The 13,604-nt window shown below is 39.1% G+C and overlaps 1 protein-coding gene across 2 annotated transcripts; it reads left to right on the top strand.

The window, feature by feature from the left end:
• Window positions 1-5,041: 5,041 nt before the first annotated feature.
• Window positions 5,042-12,299, top strand: areg (amphiregulin). 2 transcript variants are annotated; one of them, XM_034692619.1, is made up of 6 exons: window positions 5,042-5,169; window positions 6,216-6,389; window positions 6,643-6,883; window positions 7,032-7,202; window positions 8,736-8,849; window positions 11,960-12,299. In XM_034692619.1, exons 1-5 carry the CDS (start codon window positions 5,133-5,135, stop codon window positions 8,827-8,829), a joined length of 717 nt encoding a protein of 238 aa, XP_034548510.1. In that variant the 5' UTR covers window positions 5,042-5,132; the 3' UTR covers window positions 8,830-8,849; window positions 11,960-12,299. The 2 variants fall into 2 exon arrangements, with proteins under 2 accessions (XP_034548510.1, XP_034548509.1); XM_034692618.1 differs by having other exon boundaries at window positions 6,213-6,389.
• The last annotated feature ends 1,305 nt before the right edge of the window (window positions 12,300-13,604 follow it).

Genomic DNA, 13,604 nt, shown 5'->3' with positions numbered 1-13,604 from the left:
TTTGTGAACTTAAAGACTGGTTATTCAAATTAAAATAGTTGGGGTAACACCGGATAACACTAAAGTTCTCTAATGCAAAGTCACGATTGTGAGGCATCAGGCACACAGAGTGCTGTGTCCGGTGTCGAGTTAAACAATAGCCCCATATTACTTTTTGTCCCCTCATTAGTGCTTGTACCAGAGTCAATGAGCCATCTGAACTCCTGACTAAAGTTTCTTAATATGTTCGTTATTCAAATGACCAGCAATGATTGCATGTAAACATTAACCCACATGCAGACAATGCTCCCTTTAAGACCTACTTAAAAACACATTAGCATGCACACACACACACACGCAAGTACCCACAAACACACCCACTGAGGTGAGTTAATTTCATTCTAAAAATAAATTCAGGAAATGTTGCTTTAATCTATGTAACCAATATTACCTCATTATTGCATAAATAATAGTAGGTTTTGCTCGTGCCGTGAGTAGAGTGTTGCTGGAATCCTCAAGGCTTCATCCTTGCGTGTCCTTTAACAAAACAAAAATTTCCACGTGAACAATGTACACATATGTTTGGCAACACAAGGCTGACTCATGTTGTGTTTTCACTGTTATTCTTGAGAGCCACGCAAGCTGCAAGGATCTGGGGAAGGTAATGTAGGTCTGTTGGTCAGTCAAAATCTTTGTTTTAAATTGAAAATATCTCTAAAGATGTAAGATGGATTGACAGGGAATTTTGTGCAGACATTCATGATCCCTAGAGGATGAATCCTAATAACTTTATTTGGAGATACATGACTTTGATTCTAGCTCCAGCTGCAGGTCAATGGTTCCACTTGTCCAAAAATATCCAAATATCTTCCTCATGAACCCACAGAAACTTTTAAACTTCCGGGTTCCCAGAGGATGAACCCTGATGACTCTTGTAACCTTAACAAGGTATTGATGGTTTGATTGATTGAATATTCTCAACAACTGATTGCCATGGAATCAGATACAGACGATTGTACCACCATCAGGATGAATTTTTGTAACTTCGGTGGTTCACAAATCCTTACTCTAACACCATCATCACGTCAAAATTATAATTTTTTACTGTGCCATCTGACTTCATTCTAACCTCATAGTAAGAACTTTGAGTATGGTGGTCAGGCTTAACTTTGATGTTGACACTGCTTTACATCGGCTTGTTGTTTTTAGGGTCAACAGGTACAAAAATAAAGGAAAAGCTGCACAAACACACTATAAAATTTACACAAAAGGCCTTCATCAGGGTACAATACTGCAGACATTCCGGACTCCAGCTGATGCAGACGTGCTGGACTCCAGCGGCAACAGCATCTGCTACTCGTCTCATCACTATCACCTCTCTCTCTGACTCTCCTCTATCCCTCTTTAAAGACCCAACTCAGTCGAGGCATGATGGCTGTCTAACATGAGTCTGGTTCTGCCTGAGGTTTCTGCCTGTTCAAAGGAAGGTTTTCCTCACCACTGTAACTAGCTAAATACTGTGAGGTGCAATGCTCATGATGGATTAGGGTGGGGTCAGACTGAGTCTTACCCTGTCTTGAAGTTGGGTCTCTGTTCATAATTTGACATAGAGTGGTCTAGACCTCCTATGTTTGTAAAAGCGTCTTGAGATAACGTTTGTTGTGATTTGGCGCTATACAAATAAAGATTGATTGACTGATTGATTGATTGACAGTAGACTAATCATTTCACAGGTATTTATACCAGATGCTACAACTGACTAGTTCAACTTTACAGGCCTTAAATGTCAAGAAATACAGACCAAATAAATACAAACTAAAGGATCTTTATGCACAAAGGCAGTTATTTTAAGGACGGATAAATCTGCTGATTATATTCAGTGTAATCAGTTTGAATGTTTAGCCTGTTTTAAGTCAAAAATGGTGACAAATGCTCAATGCAAAATCCCAGAACCCAAATTTAATTCTATAAATTGCTTATTTTGTCCAACCAACAGTCACAGATAATAAAGTAAAGCAGGAAATCCTCTAGAGACAAAAAATGTCTGAAATTGTACAGAAAACTGACAAAAATATCTGAGACTTTAAAATAAGAGGTAACACTTCTTATTACATAAACAATCAATCAACACCATAGTGTTCAGTACAGCCTTAGTGACTAGATGTGTATAGTTATTGTTTTTGCAGGTGTGCAGACTTTAAGGCTGTCTGCACTTGAAGAGGGCGACGCCTCTCGAGGAAACTGTCGGCTTAATCGTTATAGCTACTGTTGTTTTTCTGTTTTATATAAGAGCATGATTTAAAGTTTTATCCAAACAGAAACGCCTGTATTTGTGTATCTCTGAGTTATTTTTTTGCTATTAGGTGCTTCTTTCCAGGCTTGTGTCAGACTTTCCACATGCTCACATCATCTCCACTCAATGTCATAACACATAATCCAAACAATCTCATTCCTCAGCCATTCTGAACAAAACGTGCCAGCAGTTTCGGGCTGCTGTTGAGGTTGGGGGGTGGCACGGAGGAGCTCCCTGCATTCCTTGCAGGTTTCTATGGGATTCCGCAGGAGCACGAAGGATGGGATAGCCTCTGTCTACAGACACAACAACATACACAACACACCCATAAGAGCAGCATCCCCACCCAAGCCTGAAGGTCTTCTCTTTGTTACAGAGGACAGAAATAGTAACAGTGGGCATCATCTAATCAAACAGAGCTCATGACAGTTCATAGACAGAGAGACACCCTGATGAAGGAAATGAATCACAGAAGAAAGAGTTAAATAACTAGAAGTTGCTAGTTGTGGATTTCCATTGGGGGCTTAATACAAAAATCAAATAATAAAACTTCTGAACAGTTATTGTAAATACTTTTTGCAGCATAAAAAAATAATGATTTTTCTTCTTCATTACTTACTTCAGGCTCATTACGTTGTCTAAAATGCATCTGAGGTGAAATAAATTGGATTTTGCATCACTGATTTCTACCCTGCCAATATTAAGACTCCAATATAAAATAGACCAGACAAGACAATAACCCTGAAAAAGCACAGCTCTTTGGCGAATCCATCACTCGTTATCATGCAAGAGAAGTAACATGAGGACAACAATGTGAGAGATGAAAGAGGCAAGAGAGATGAAAGAGGCAAGAGAGGGAAACTTGAGCAGGAGAGTGACAAGTAAATGTGGATTTTTGGACCTAAATGGATGGAAGGTCACAAGCTGATATCATCAATGACATCAGAGCAGAGAGAAATGTCCCCATCAAGCTACAGTAAAACCTGTAATATAAGTCACACTGGTATACTGTTTAAGATCCAGTCTATTCTGGGGGTCTCACAAAGAGTAAAAAGATGAACTGTCTCACTGCTTGACGATGACCTTTGAGTTCAACAAAGTCAACGATGTGTTGTTTATGTACAGCTGTGTAGCTCTTCCCAGTACCTGTCTTTTTCCCATGTGGATTTTGCTATCGTGCCAGCTACCGATACGGTGGTTGAGCCCAGCCTGCTGACAAACCCACTGCCCGCACATGACTGGTCACAACTTGTCGACCTGAGGACGACACTTGGACCGAAACCTTCCACAGTGATGACTGGCCTGCAGTTATTTACCACACATTTAGCAAGTGCTGAAGTTAACCTCTTTGACTGATCAGTGTGATTAGCTGCACCTGTATGCTTAGCTTGTTGGTGGAGGCTCCAACTTAAAGTACTTTTCCATTAACAGCATCTTAAGTCAAATAGGATGCTCATTTTGAGCAGCGAAACATGGGGGTGGTATCCGAGTGCCTTTGAGTGCAACTCAACCAAAAACAAGACTAAAGGATACCCTGCGTTGTTTATTGTACTCTAAATGTAATGTAGAAAGATAGGGCTCTAAACTTTAACATGATGTCGGTCATGGGGGAGAATTCAGATTTGGCTGCAAACCCTGAGCTCTCAGAATAACTAGTTGGGCACATAAATCCTGTAAATTTACTGCATTAAGATCCTTAAATTTCAGTTCCATTTGACATAAAATGCGTATGACTTTTGACTTGACAACTGTGCTGTCCTGAAGTGAAATGTGTCATTCAAAAGCGCATGGGTATCCTTTCTACTGGAAATGTAATGCTGTGGTGGCTAAACTAGTGTGAAAATGAGGTTTTTCATGAGGTTTAAATTAAAATAAAGACATGAAACCAACTTTCTGCAAGTCAAAGCCAAAGTTCATTTAGTGCCTGTACTTTTTAACTTTTACTCACACAGCAATAGAAACATATTTTATGACCATTCATGGCAATGTAGGGAATTTCTATTCTCTTGTGAACCTTCACATACTGCATCTGATTGCAGTTTATTACAATGTTTATCATTGCTGCCAAGAGAGTGAATATTGTGTCTGTTATTTTCCAACTCTGTCAGCTGTTTGAATTGACCAAAAAAAAAATATATATCTTAAATAACAAGTTTGATTTTTGTTTCTACAGAATTTGAAATATAAAGACTGTTGTGTTTTTTTTTTACTGGTAACAGTGTGTGTTGGTTCATCTGTGTGTGACATCTTAATAGGTTGTGGCTGTTTTCCTGACCAAAGAGACTAACCCACAGAAGCAATAACATTTAAATAAAGCAGGAACAAATGTTTCTATGTGTGTTTTAATGTTGTCAGGAAACAAGTCTGAATACATCAAACTCAGTCTTGTACAGATTTATTTTTACCGTGGACGGAAGCCTCGTCATGTGTGAGAACATTAGGTTTAAAATGTGTAGCCCGGGGCAGATTAACTATAAGACACACACACACACGCACACATAAGCTCTGCAGACATACACACACACACCTTAATTACACGAACCCCTCTTACTTCTTGTTAGTCTGTGCGTGTGTTACAAGTTTACACACACACAGACACATAAACACACACACACTCATATTTTGTCTGGAGCTCTCCCTCTCTTACACACACACACATACACACACACACACACACACACACACACACACACACACACACACACACACCCTTTTCTAGGTCTATAAAAGCTCACCAGGAGGCGGTTAAGAGAGCAAAGAACAGCCTCAATCAGCAGCAGACAAAGACACACTCTGACACACTCACACACACACAGTTTAGCACAGGACTGTCATACACACAGCTCTGTCTTCCTGGGATATGAACACTCTCGTCCTCACCTGTCTCCTCTGTTTCGGTAAGTCTAGACTTGTACTTATAATTAATGTGTGTGGTTGTGTGCAGAGAGTGTAGATCAATTAAATGTTAAGAAGGGAAGCGTGATAAGGTAAGAGGGGAAGGAAGAGGGAGATATCTCTACAGGTGAGGGAGATATCTCTACAGGTGAGGACTTGTCAAACAGGGGGACAGATATTCAGATGTTTTAGAGGAAAAATGTGTCGGATGTGTGACACCTTTGGTTATCAAAATCTATCGACAGACTTAACTACGACCAGTTCAACTCACTGTGCAGTTTAACCATACACTGAAAAAGGTCAGACATATTTTAAATACTTAATTGACTGAGGCTTAGTCATCATTGTTAATGTCTGGTGTGAATTATGTGTTCAAGTGATGTGGTTGTACTGGTTTCAGAGCAGATATGTGACTACTTTAGAATTTTTAATTGCTTTTAAAGCTCCTGTGAGGAATTTTTAGCTGACTGAAATTAATACTGATGCTTCTGTATGACCTACAAAAGCAAAACAGACCATTACAAGGAAGATTCATTAATTCTATGCAGTCATTTTGAGTGCTTTGAATGATTGTCGCCAGGTAGGTGTCAGACACAGGGATTGACAGCATGCCACAAAAGCAGACTTTTTGATTTACTTTTTCCATGAATAGATTCCTCACAAATGAGATGTTTGACTATGAAAATACACTTCTCATACATGTATGTGACATGCAAGGAGATAAAAAGTACTGCTTTGTCCTCAGGGGGTTCCAAAGTTGACAAAATGATAGTTACTTAAAGGAGCTTTAAAGTTTTCAATTGATTGAAAGACTTGATGGATTTTGAATAAAATGTCAAGAAGTAAGAAAGACAATTATGTTTGACCAAATATCAGAATAAGAAAAGTAGAGGATTTAATGTATTTCCCTGTTGACTGTTTTTGGGGGTGCAAGAAATTAAACTGCATCATATGACAAACTTTTGTCCCAAACCGTTCCTCACCACTTTGCAGTCTTATATCTCCATTATCTTATTGGTCTGTTTGTGTCTGGTTGTTTTCCCAGTAGCCTACAGAGCACTTGGCGCTCAGGGATCTGAAGCCACGGTCATCACAGCACTAGCTGGAGTGACAGGGGGTACGGTCTCCGGGGAGGGCCTCCCGAGTTCTATGAGCTACGATGATGAGCTGGAAATAGACACAGAACTATCCGGAGGAGACAACGAGAATTTCAGCTCTTATGGTATGAAAACTAACACAACCCTTTCTTCTTGGCCGAGATGATTTTTTTTTACAAGAAGACTTAAACAGAAGTCTTAATGGTCCTGAAACATCCTGACTGTCAGTTTTAATATTTTCTGAATGCAACCAAAACTTTAGAAACAAAATTGATCTTATTCGCCAATGGACCAGAAACTGTTGATCTTAAAAATGCATCTTAGTCTTAACTTCTGTAATATATATCTTAGTTTCATCTGTATTTTATCTTGTTACAGACTCACATCCTGGTAAAGATGAGAAGAAGAAAAGGAAAGGCAAAGGCAAAAGAAAGAACAGGCTTAGGAGCAAAGGCACAACGCCTTTAAACCCTGAGCACACACTCTTCACCAGTGGACACACATCCACTCACTCTTTGACCCACAGCACCACAGAGGACCCCTGCACCACCTCTCACCTGGGCTACTGCATTCATGGTTACTGCAAGCACATAGAGGGCCTGGAGGAGCCAGTGTGCATGTGAGTACTGTCTCAGTTTTATATGTCTGCATGTGTCAAGCTTCATGATTTAGTGTGTGGCAAGCTGAAAGTAGGATTAAAAGACAGCATGCAGTGTTTGTAAAGTTTTTTTTAAATAAATGTGTTGCTGTAACTCTTTACTCTGCAGATGTATAAAGGGATATGACGGGGAGCGCTGTGGGATCCAAACTCTGGAGACCAAATTAAAAAACAACCCGGAACAGAGCAACACTGAGTTGGTGCAGACGGTGTTGGTTATCATTGCTGTGGTCCTGTCAGTCATCAGCTGTATGGCCATCCTCCTCATGACCTGTGCTCAGTAAGTAAACACACACTTACACAGAACAGCATTTTGAATTCAGATCTTCAATATAGGCTGTTGGTGCTGTGGGTGGGAAGCCAGAGAGGGATACTCCTTAATAAGTAGAAAAGATGCTGGTTGCAACTTCATGTGAAACTTTGTGGTGAAGAAAACACAGATTTAAACTTATATGTTTTGTTGGAATTTGCTACCCTTATTTGCAATAATTAAGAAAAGGATCAGGCCTAATTGCCTGATCCTTTTCTTAATTGTTAGACCAAAATTAAGTGATGGTCACAAATTTGTCCAAAAAATACATTAAAAAACATCATGAACGGGGCCGCTGGTGGCCTAGCGGTCTAAGCATCTCACATACAGAGACTACAGTCCTCATTGCAGAGGTCACCGGTTTGATTCCCGGCCGGTCGACCATTTCCTTCATGTCTTCCCCCATCCTCTACTCTCTACATTTCCTGTATCTCTTCAGCTGTCCTATCAAATAAAGGCAAAAGGACCAAAAATGTTACTTTAAAAAAGAAAACATCATGAACCAACGGCTGCTTTTTATGTGAGACATGCCCTGGATCACTGGGTGTATTATGTGAAAGCAGTAAACTAAACTCTTGGGACAAAAGTTGTTATAAACACATTAAGTCAGTGAGACCGGTTTCTTTATTCAGCTTTGGTATCTTTTTTTATTTCATGGGTGATGAATAATAATAATAATAATAATAATAATAATAATAATAATAATAATAATAATAATAATAATACAGGACCTGATGCCAGTGATTTGTCACAAAGCCCTCTGACTCCTCTTTATTCTTCATGAGCATTGTCGGGCAGATTATCAAAGCTTTAAGCAAACATCCATAACTTCAAACACCACACCATTCCCACATCCTGGCCCGAAACACTTCCCTGGCATTCAAACACACTGACACATCGAAAAGCACATTAACACACCCAAACACACCCATGGTATATCAGCATTGCTCACCACCTTCCTGAGGTACAGTCTCAATTTCTCATTCCTGGTTTTATCACAGTTTGTTATTTCACCACCCTTGTCACGTTAATAAAAGTACGTGATATTACTCGTGCTTCTTTCAAACTACATTGTATTAGTCTCTGTAATGATGTAAGAAGTCTTTTACTGTATCCTCAACTTCTTATCAATGTGTAACTAAATCTCAGCTTTTGTAAGAATGTGGGACAAAGTCAATAGTCCAATACCCTGCAGCAGTGTAATTAAACTTTACAGCCACAGTGCCAAAGGAGTAATTACTGTGAGAAAGAAACTACCTCTTAATTTCATTTCAGACTGAAAATCAAAGTAATGTTACAACAGGGTGAACTGTAATAATCAATCGGCAGTATTCTTTAGAAATTTGTGCCAAAACGGGACAAAAACACAGCTTCAATTTCATTTTTCTCAACAAGTCTGAAGCCAACTAACAAACCCTGCAAATCCTCCCTTTCAGAACCTATCATCTGATAATCACAAGCGCTTTACTTTGTCATGTGTCTCATGTTGAATTTCTTTTATAGTTACAGATCACATAAAAACTTCCTGGCATCCTACCTGGGAACTGGGTCGGAGCAGGAGAAGCTACAGAAACCAATGGCTGACGTTGTTGTGTGAAGGCGTCAGGTTACATGGAGGTAAGTGTTTACTGAGGTTTTGACCTACTTCTGTTCACAAAAACACACTCATTTATTGTTTTCTTTGTGCTGAGAACAAACTCATGCAAATCAGTTCAGTCCTGATGGCATGCTATTCCAACACCTCAAACTTCAGAGCACTGTTTTTGAATTTGCATAATTGCATAATTGCATAATTACATTTTAAATGTTAAAAGTAGAAAGCATGGTATTTTAAAAAGGTTTGGGTGGTATTATTCCCTACACTCTCCAGATACAACAAAGGAAGTGTTCAACATGCTAATTGTATTAACCTTATATGCAATCGTTAGCACGTTGGGCTAACTAGTATTTACTTTTAGCAGTAAGAAAATTTAGCTAAGCCTAGCTCGCAAGGCCAGGGACACTTTATAAAACGTTTGGACCTTCAAGTTAGAGAAAATGACCCCCTAAATATCTATTGCTTACTGTGTACTGCCTCCAAGCTACAGCTGGCCCTGGAGTCTTTCAGCTAATGCTAGCAACTTTGCTCTACATGTTAACACTCTCGCAATCTGTGTGAAACTTTTTTTGATAGAGTTACATTAAGTCAAGACATCAGAAAGTTCTCTCCAAAACGGTGTTTGTATTTACTTTGAAAATACAAAATAGTATGAGCTCTAAAGCAAACATCCACCCTCAATTCTGCTTGTCTGTTAGCTATGTGGATAAACAAGGAACCAATTACAAAGCACTGTAGGACGATCCATTTCCCTTAAGAAACTAACTAAACGCATAAAGTTGAATCTAAATCAACTTCAAGACTTGCTTCCCAAGTATTTTGGAACAACGCTGTGTGTGTATCCAAGAAGTAAGTCTTTAATTGGACTGATAAAAAACAGCCAACAAGCTAGCTAGCTGTACTAACATCTAAAAGTATGTTGTTGTCTAGGTGTTCTCTGGAAAGTAAAGGCACCTGCTTTTGGCTACTGCTGTATAAAATGGTTTTGAAATTTACACATTTCTATATTTTTAAGATTCTCTTCCCCTTTAATTACAAACAAGCAGCAACCTACGGTGTTGAAAACTAATCCAATATTGAGGAGCAAAAACTGCAGTTCCTTGAGTGCCCACCTGCCAAAGGCTTCAGAACCTCCATTTGGAAACCAGTCTATGATTATAAACTGCTGAGGTCTAGAGCCGTAGTAGCAACAGTTACAAAAGGGGCGGGGTTTAATGAGCATTCCCTCCAAACCTTCGCCAAGCTAACGCTGTGTCAATGCTATGCGTGCAAGCAGAACTGCGATGCTGTAAGAGTAACACGCAATCAGGCATGAATGTATGTCTGGTAGGATATTTCTTGATGATGTATTACTTTCAAAAGTATTGCTTAAGTCTTCAGAGGGTGATTCTGGCCTCTACTCACGTGAGATTTAAGCCAAACAGGAAGGAGCGGGCTCAGAGAGTTACAGAATAACCCTAATGCCTGTTGTTGTTATTGAGTAAAGCAAGTTGCATCACACAAAGAGGAATCCCCACTACGGGAATTAGCCTGGATTAACTAAGGGGTGTCTCTGCCCGTCCCGTCTCTACACTTGCATACCAGCGTAGAGCAAAACCACACTGTACACATTCACCTGTGTGTCCACACAATAACAGTACTGACACACTGAATGAACACGTGATGACCTTGTAAGAGTTTAATCACTCTGCTTATATGTGGTCAGATCTCACTGAACATCACACGCACATATGCAAGCAGACTACACGTGTTTCGGCACATGGACATTTTTTTACTCCAGACAGACAAAGCAGTCTTGCTGCATTCTCCTCATAGCCTTGTGTCAGGCCTGGCTCACACATGTAGTTGAGATTCACTTCATAACTTAAAGAACTTTACTGCAGGGAAGTTATCCTTTGACTTGTTATTTATTCACTTGAGAATGGGATCAGTGCTTTTCTTTACTACAATCTAAAAAATGGATTACACTTTTCTAATATTAAGCGTATTGTTTTTCTGTCTAGGAAAAAAAGTTAACATCAGACTTATTTTAACATTTTATAACCATTTCCAATTTAAGCATCTGAAAAGGTTCTGCTTTAGGGCCTGTGTCCATTAGTGACGTTTTTTGTCCTAGTAGCACCTACAACCTCAGTTTCCTAGCACTGTTGTCACTACCGTTTCCTGTTTTTAAAAAGCTTCATATTTTCTTTAATTTAATTTGAACAAAGACAACGTACAAATAACTGATAGAGTTTGTGTCCTAGTATTAGTGGCAGCTCTGGACCTGGAAGTTGTACCAAAAAGAAAAAGGGTGTGTGGTCTCTTTCTCTCTACAAACCTCTGCCATGTTTTATATCAGGGGCCCCACCTCTTCTTGTTTTTGATTGGTCGGTGAAGGAGAAACGCACAGTGTATAGAAAATAGTTGCTGCCAGCGCAAAAACAAACTAAGAAAAAAAGTTGTTCGTGGACACAGGCCCCTCAGTCTCTCTACTCTGTAAAACTAAAAGTGCATGGTCTGTACATGATTGGCAATATAACATTCTTAACCCTCCTGTTATATCCGTTTCTCTGGAACAGCAATAATGTTCCTGGGTCAATTTGACCAGGGAAATATTAAATTATCCAAAAGTGTCAGAACCCCAAAAAATCCCAATACATATTATTTTAATCTAATTTTTAACTCTGTTACTAACCATTTAAATAAAGATTTAGTCCATTGGTGTTCTTTAATTCTCACAGATCATGGTTCAATGAGGATAACTCACTTGTTTTTCATTAAAATTAATGTTAAACCTTTTTTTTTATGTACATTGGAAAGCCCTAAATATAAATACAATTTTGTTTCTTTTATTTTACATTTTGATTTTTTTTTTTTATGAAGTGATGTTGATAAATTAACACGACACCGCTTCTGTCACATGCTGCCCAGAGTTTTACGCTGCATTTAGCTGGTTTGGAAGGCACATATTGCCTAAAATAGACTTTAAAAAGGGTCAATTTGACCCGCAACGCAACAAGAGGGTTAAATTTGTTTTATATTATACGGCATGGTCATTTCTCACAACCTGATTTTGCTGTCACAAAAAAATGTACAGTTTTTATGCTAACATGTTGACTGACTTTTCTATTCTCTCTTTCTTTTTCAGCCTGCTGCACGTTTCAAAGACGGAGAAGATGAAATAAGTCTGAAGATCTGAGAAAATAAGTAGCGGGAATAGACTGCTTTGTTAGATGCTCTGTATGATAAAACACTGTCCAGAACTTGTTAGAATGTAATTTATTTAGTGTGATTATTTATTGCTAAAAACTTAAAGTATTTGTAAGTTGCACTGCTATTATGATGTCTGTTAGTTCCTTTAACGTATCTGTAAGTTTTGTTTTATTTATTGCACTGCTGTTGTTATAGGTCAGTCAAACACTCTTCATCCCATTCTGGAAATGGGATGGAACTTGATAACCAATAAAGTGTCTCAGTGTTAGGTTAAAGTGTCTCTTGTTCATGTTTCTCTTCCTTGGTTTTGTGTTTGCATTCCCATCTGTGGACGCAACCCATTTCTTATCAGCCTGCACACACTAATACTTCACGTTTTAAGACAAACATAGGTAGAGCCGACGAGAACAACCTTGAGAAAAGCGCTCAGAAAGGCTCTCATGCATCAGCAAAGAATCCAAAGAATTCAAAATCAAGATGTAACAATGATCAAGGATTTATACTGCACAATCATTCCACCTCCTGCTGAACCTCAATCAACTAGACTTCATTTTCTGTTACAATGGACTGACGTCAAATGGTTTGTGAATGAGTAGAAGGTGCAGTGCTGCAGAGTTGCACTGGAAATCAAAAAAATGGGGGCATGTCTCTTCTGATCTATTTTGGGAATGTCCTGGTAACTTGGAATTATCTCCAAACACAAATACAAACATGACGCAAACGTAATTGGATGGTTCATGACTTTGAATAGACTGAGCACAAACACCTGCGGCACAGTTTCACATAAACACAGGGAGGCACAGTCTGGTTAAAGTGCAGGGCAGACCTTCTATCCTCACCTACAGTAATTACACACCGCCAACAAGTTCTTCTGACGTATGCATATACATTAAATAAAAGTCATAGCCCCAGAGAGTCCACTGATTGTTCTCAGAGAAAGGTCCAATGTTTAGATAGAGGAATGTATGCACCGCTTTCTCAAAATGTTTTTAGAAGCCTCTTTCATATGTGTCTTTTTTCAGGAGCATTTTCCAAAGTTGCTCTTTCAGACAGGTCTCTTAAGTGTTTAAAATCCACCTTAAGAGGGATTGGTGGGCAGGGGGAGAGGGGAGTCATCTTCAATGTTCCCATCTTGAAAATGATTCTCCTTCTTCAACAACAGATGTTTTTATGTGCTGCTCTTCCCAGTTTGCACTGATCACATGATATAAACGAAAGCACCCGCTTATTCTTTATTTTAGTCTGCAAGTTCATTCAGCCTATTTTTAATAGTTGTTTAATAAAGTATTTTAACATTTTGAAATACTTTCTCTGGTCCTGTGGATTTCATTCGAACTGCGTGCCCCCTTTTTGTTGTGTTTACGTTTAATTTGTCCACATCTTGGGGTGTAAGTCCCCAGGTGGCATTGCTCGCGCCTGCTTGTGGTGAATCTCTGTGCCCCTGTTGCTTCCCGCTACGTTTTCACATCGGCTCATCCGGGCTGAGCAGACATTTTACCATACAGCAGTTTGTTCTACAATACAATACAAGAAACCAAAGCACAATAAAAGGTTAACATATAATTATGGTCTGCTGCAAA

Source organism: Notolabrus celidotus, chromosome 9 (genome assembly GCF_009762535.1).
Source record: "Notolabrus celidotus isolate fNotCel1 chromosome 9, fNotCel1.pri, whole genome shotgun sequence".
In the NCBI taxonomy this organism is placed as follows: Eukaryota; Metazoa; Chordata; class Actinopteri; order Labriformes; family Labridae; genus Notolabrus; species Notolabrus celidotus.
Note: the sequence above shows the minus strand (reverse complement) of the source record. Positions and strands in the feature narration are given on the sequence as shown.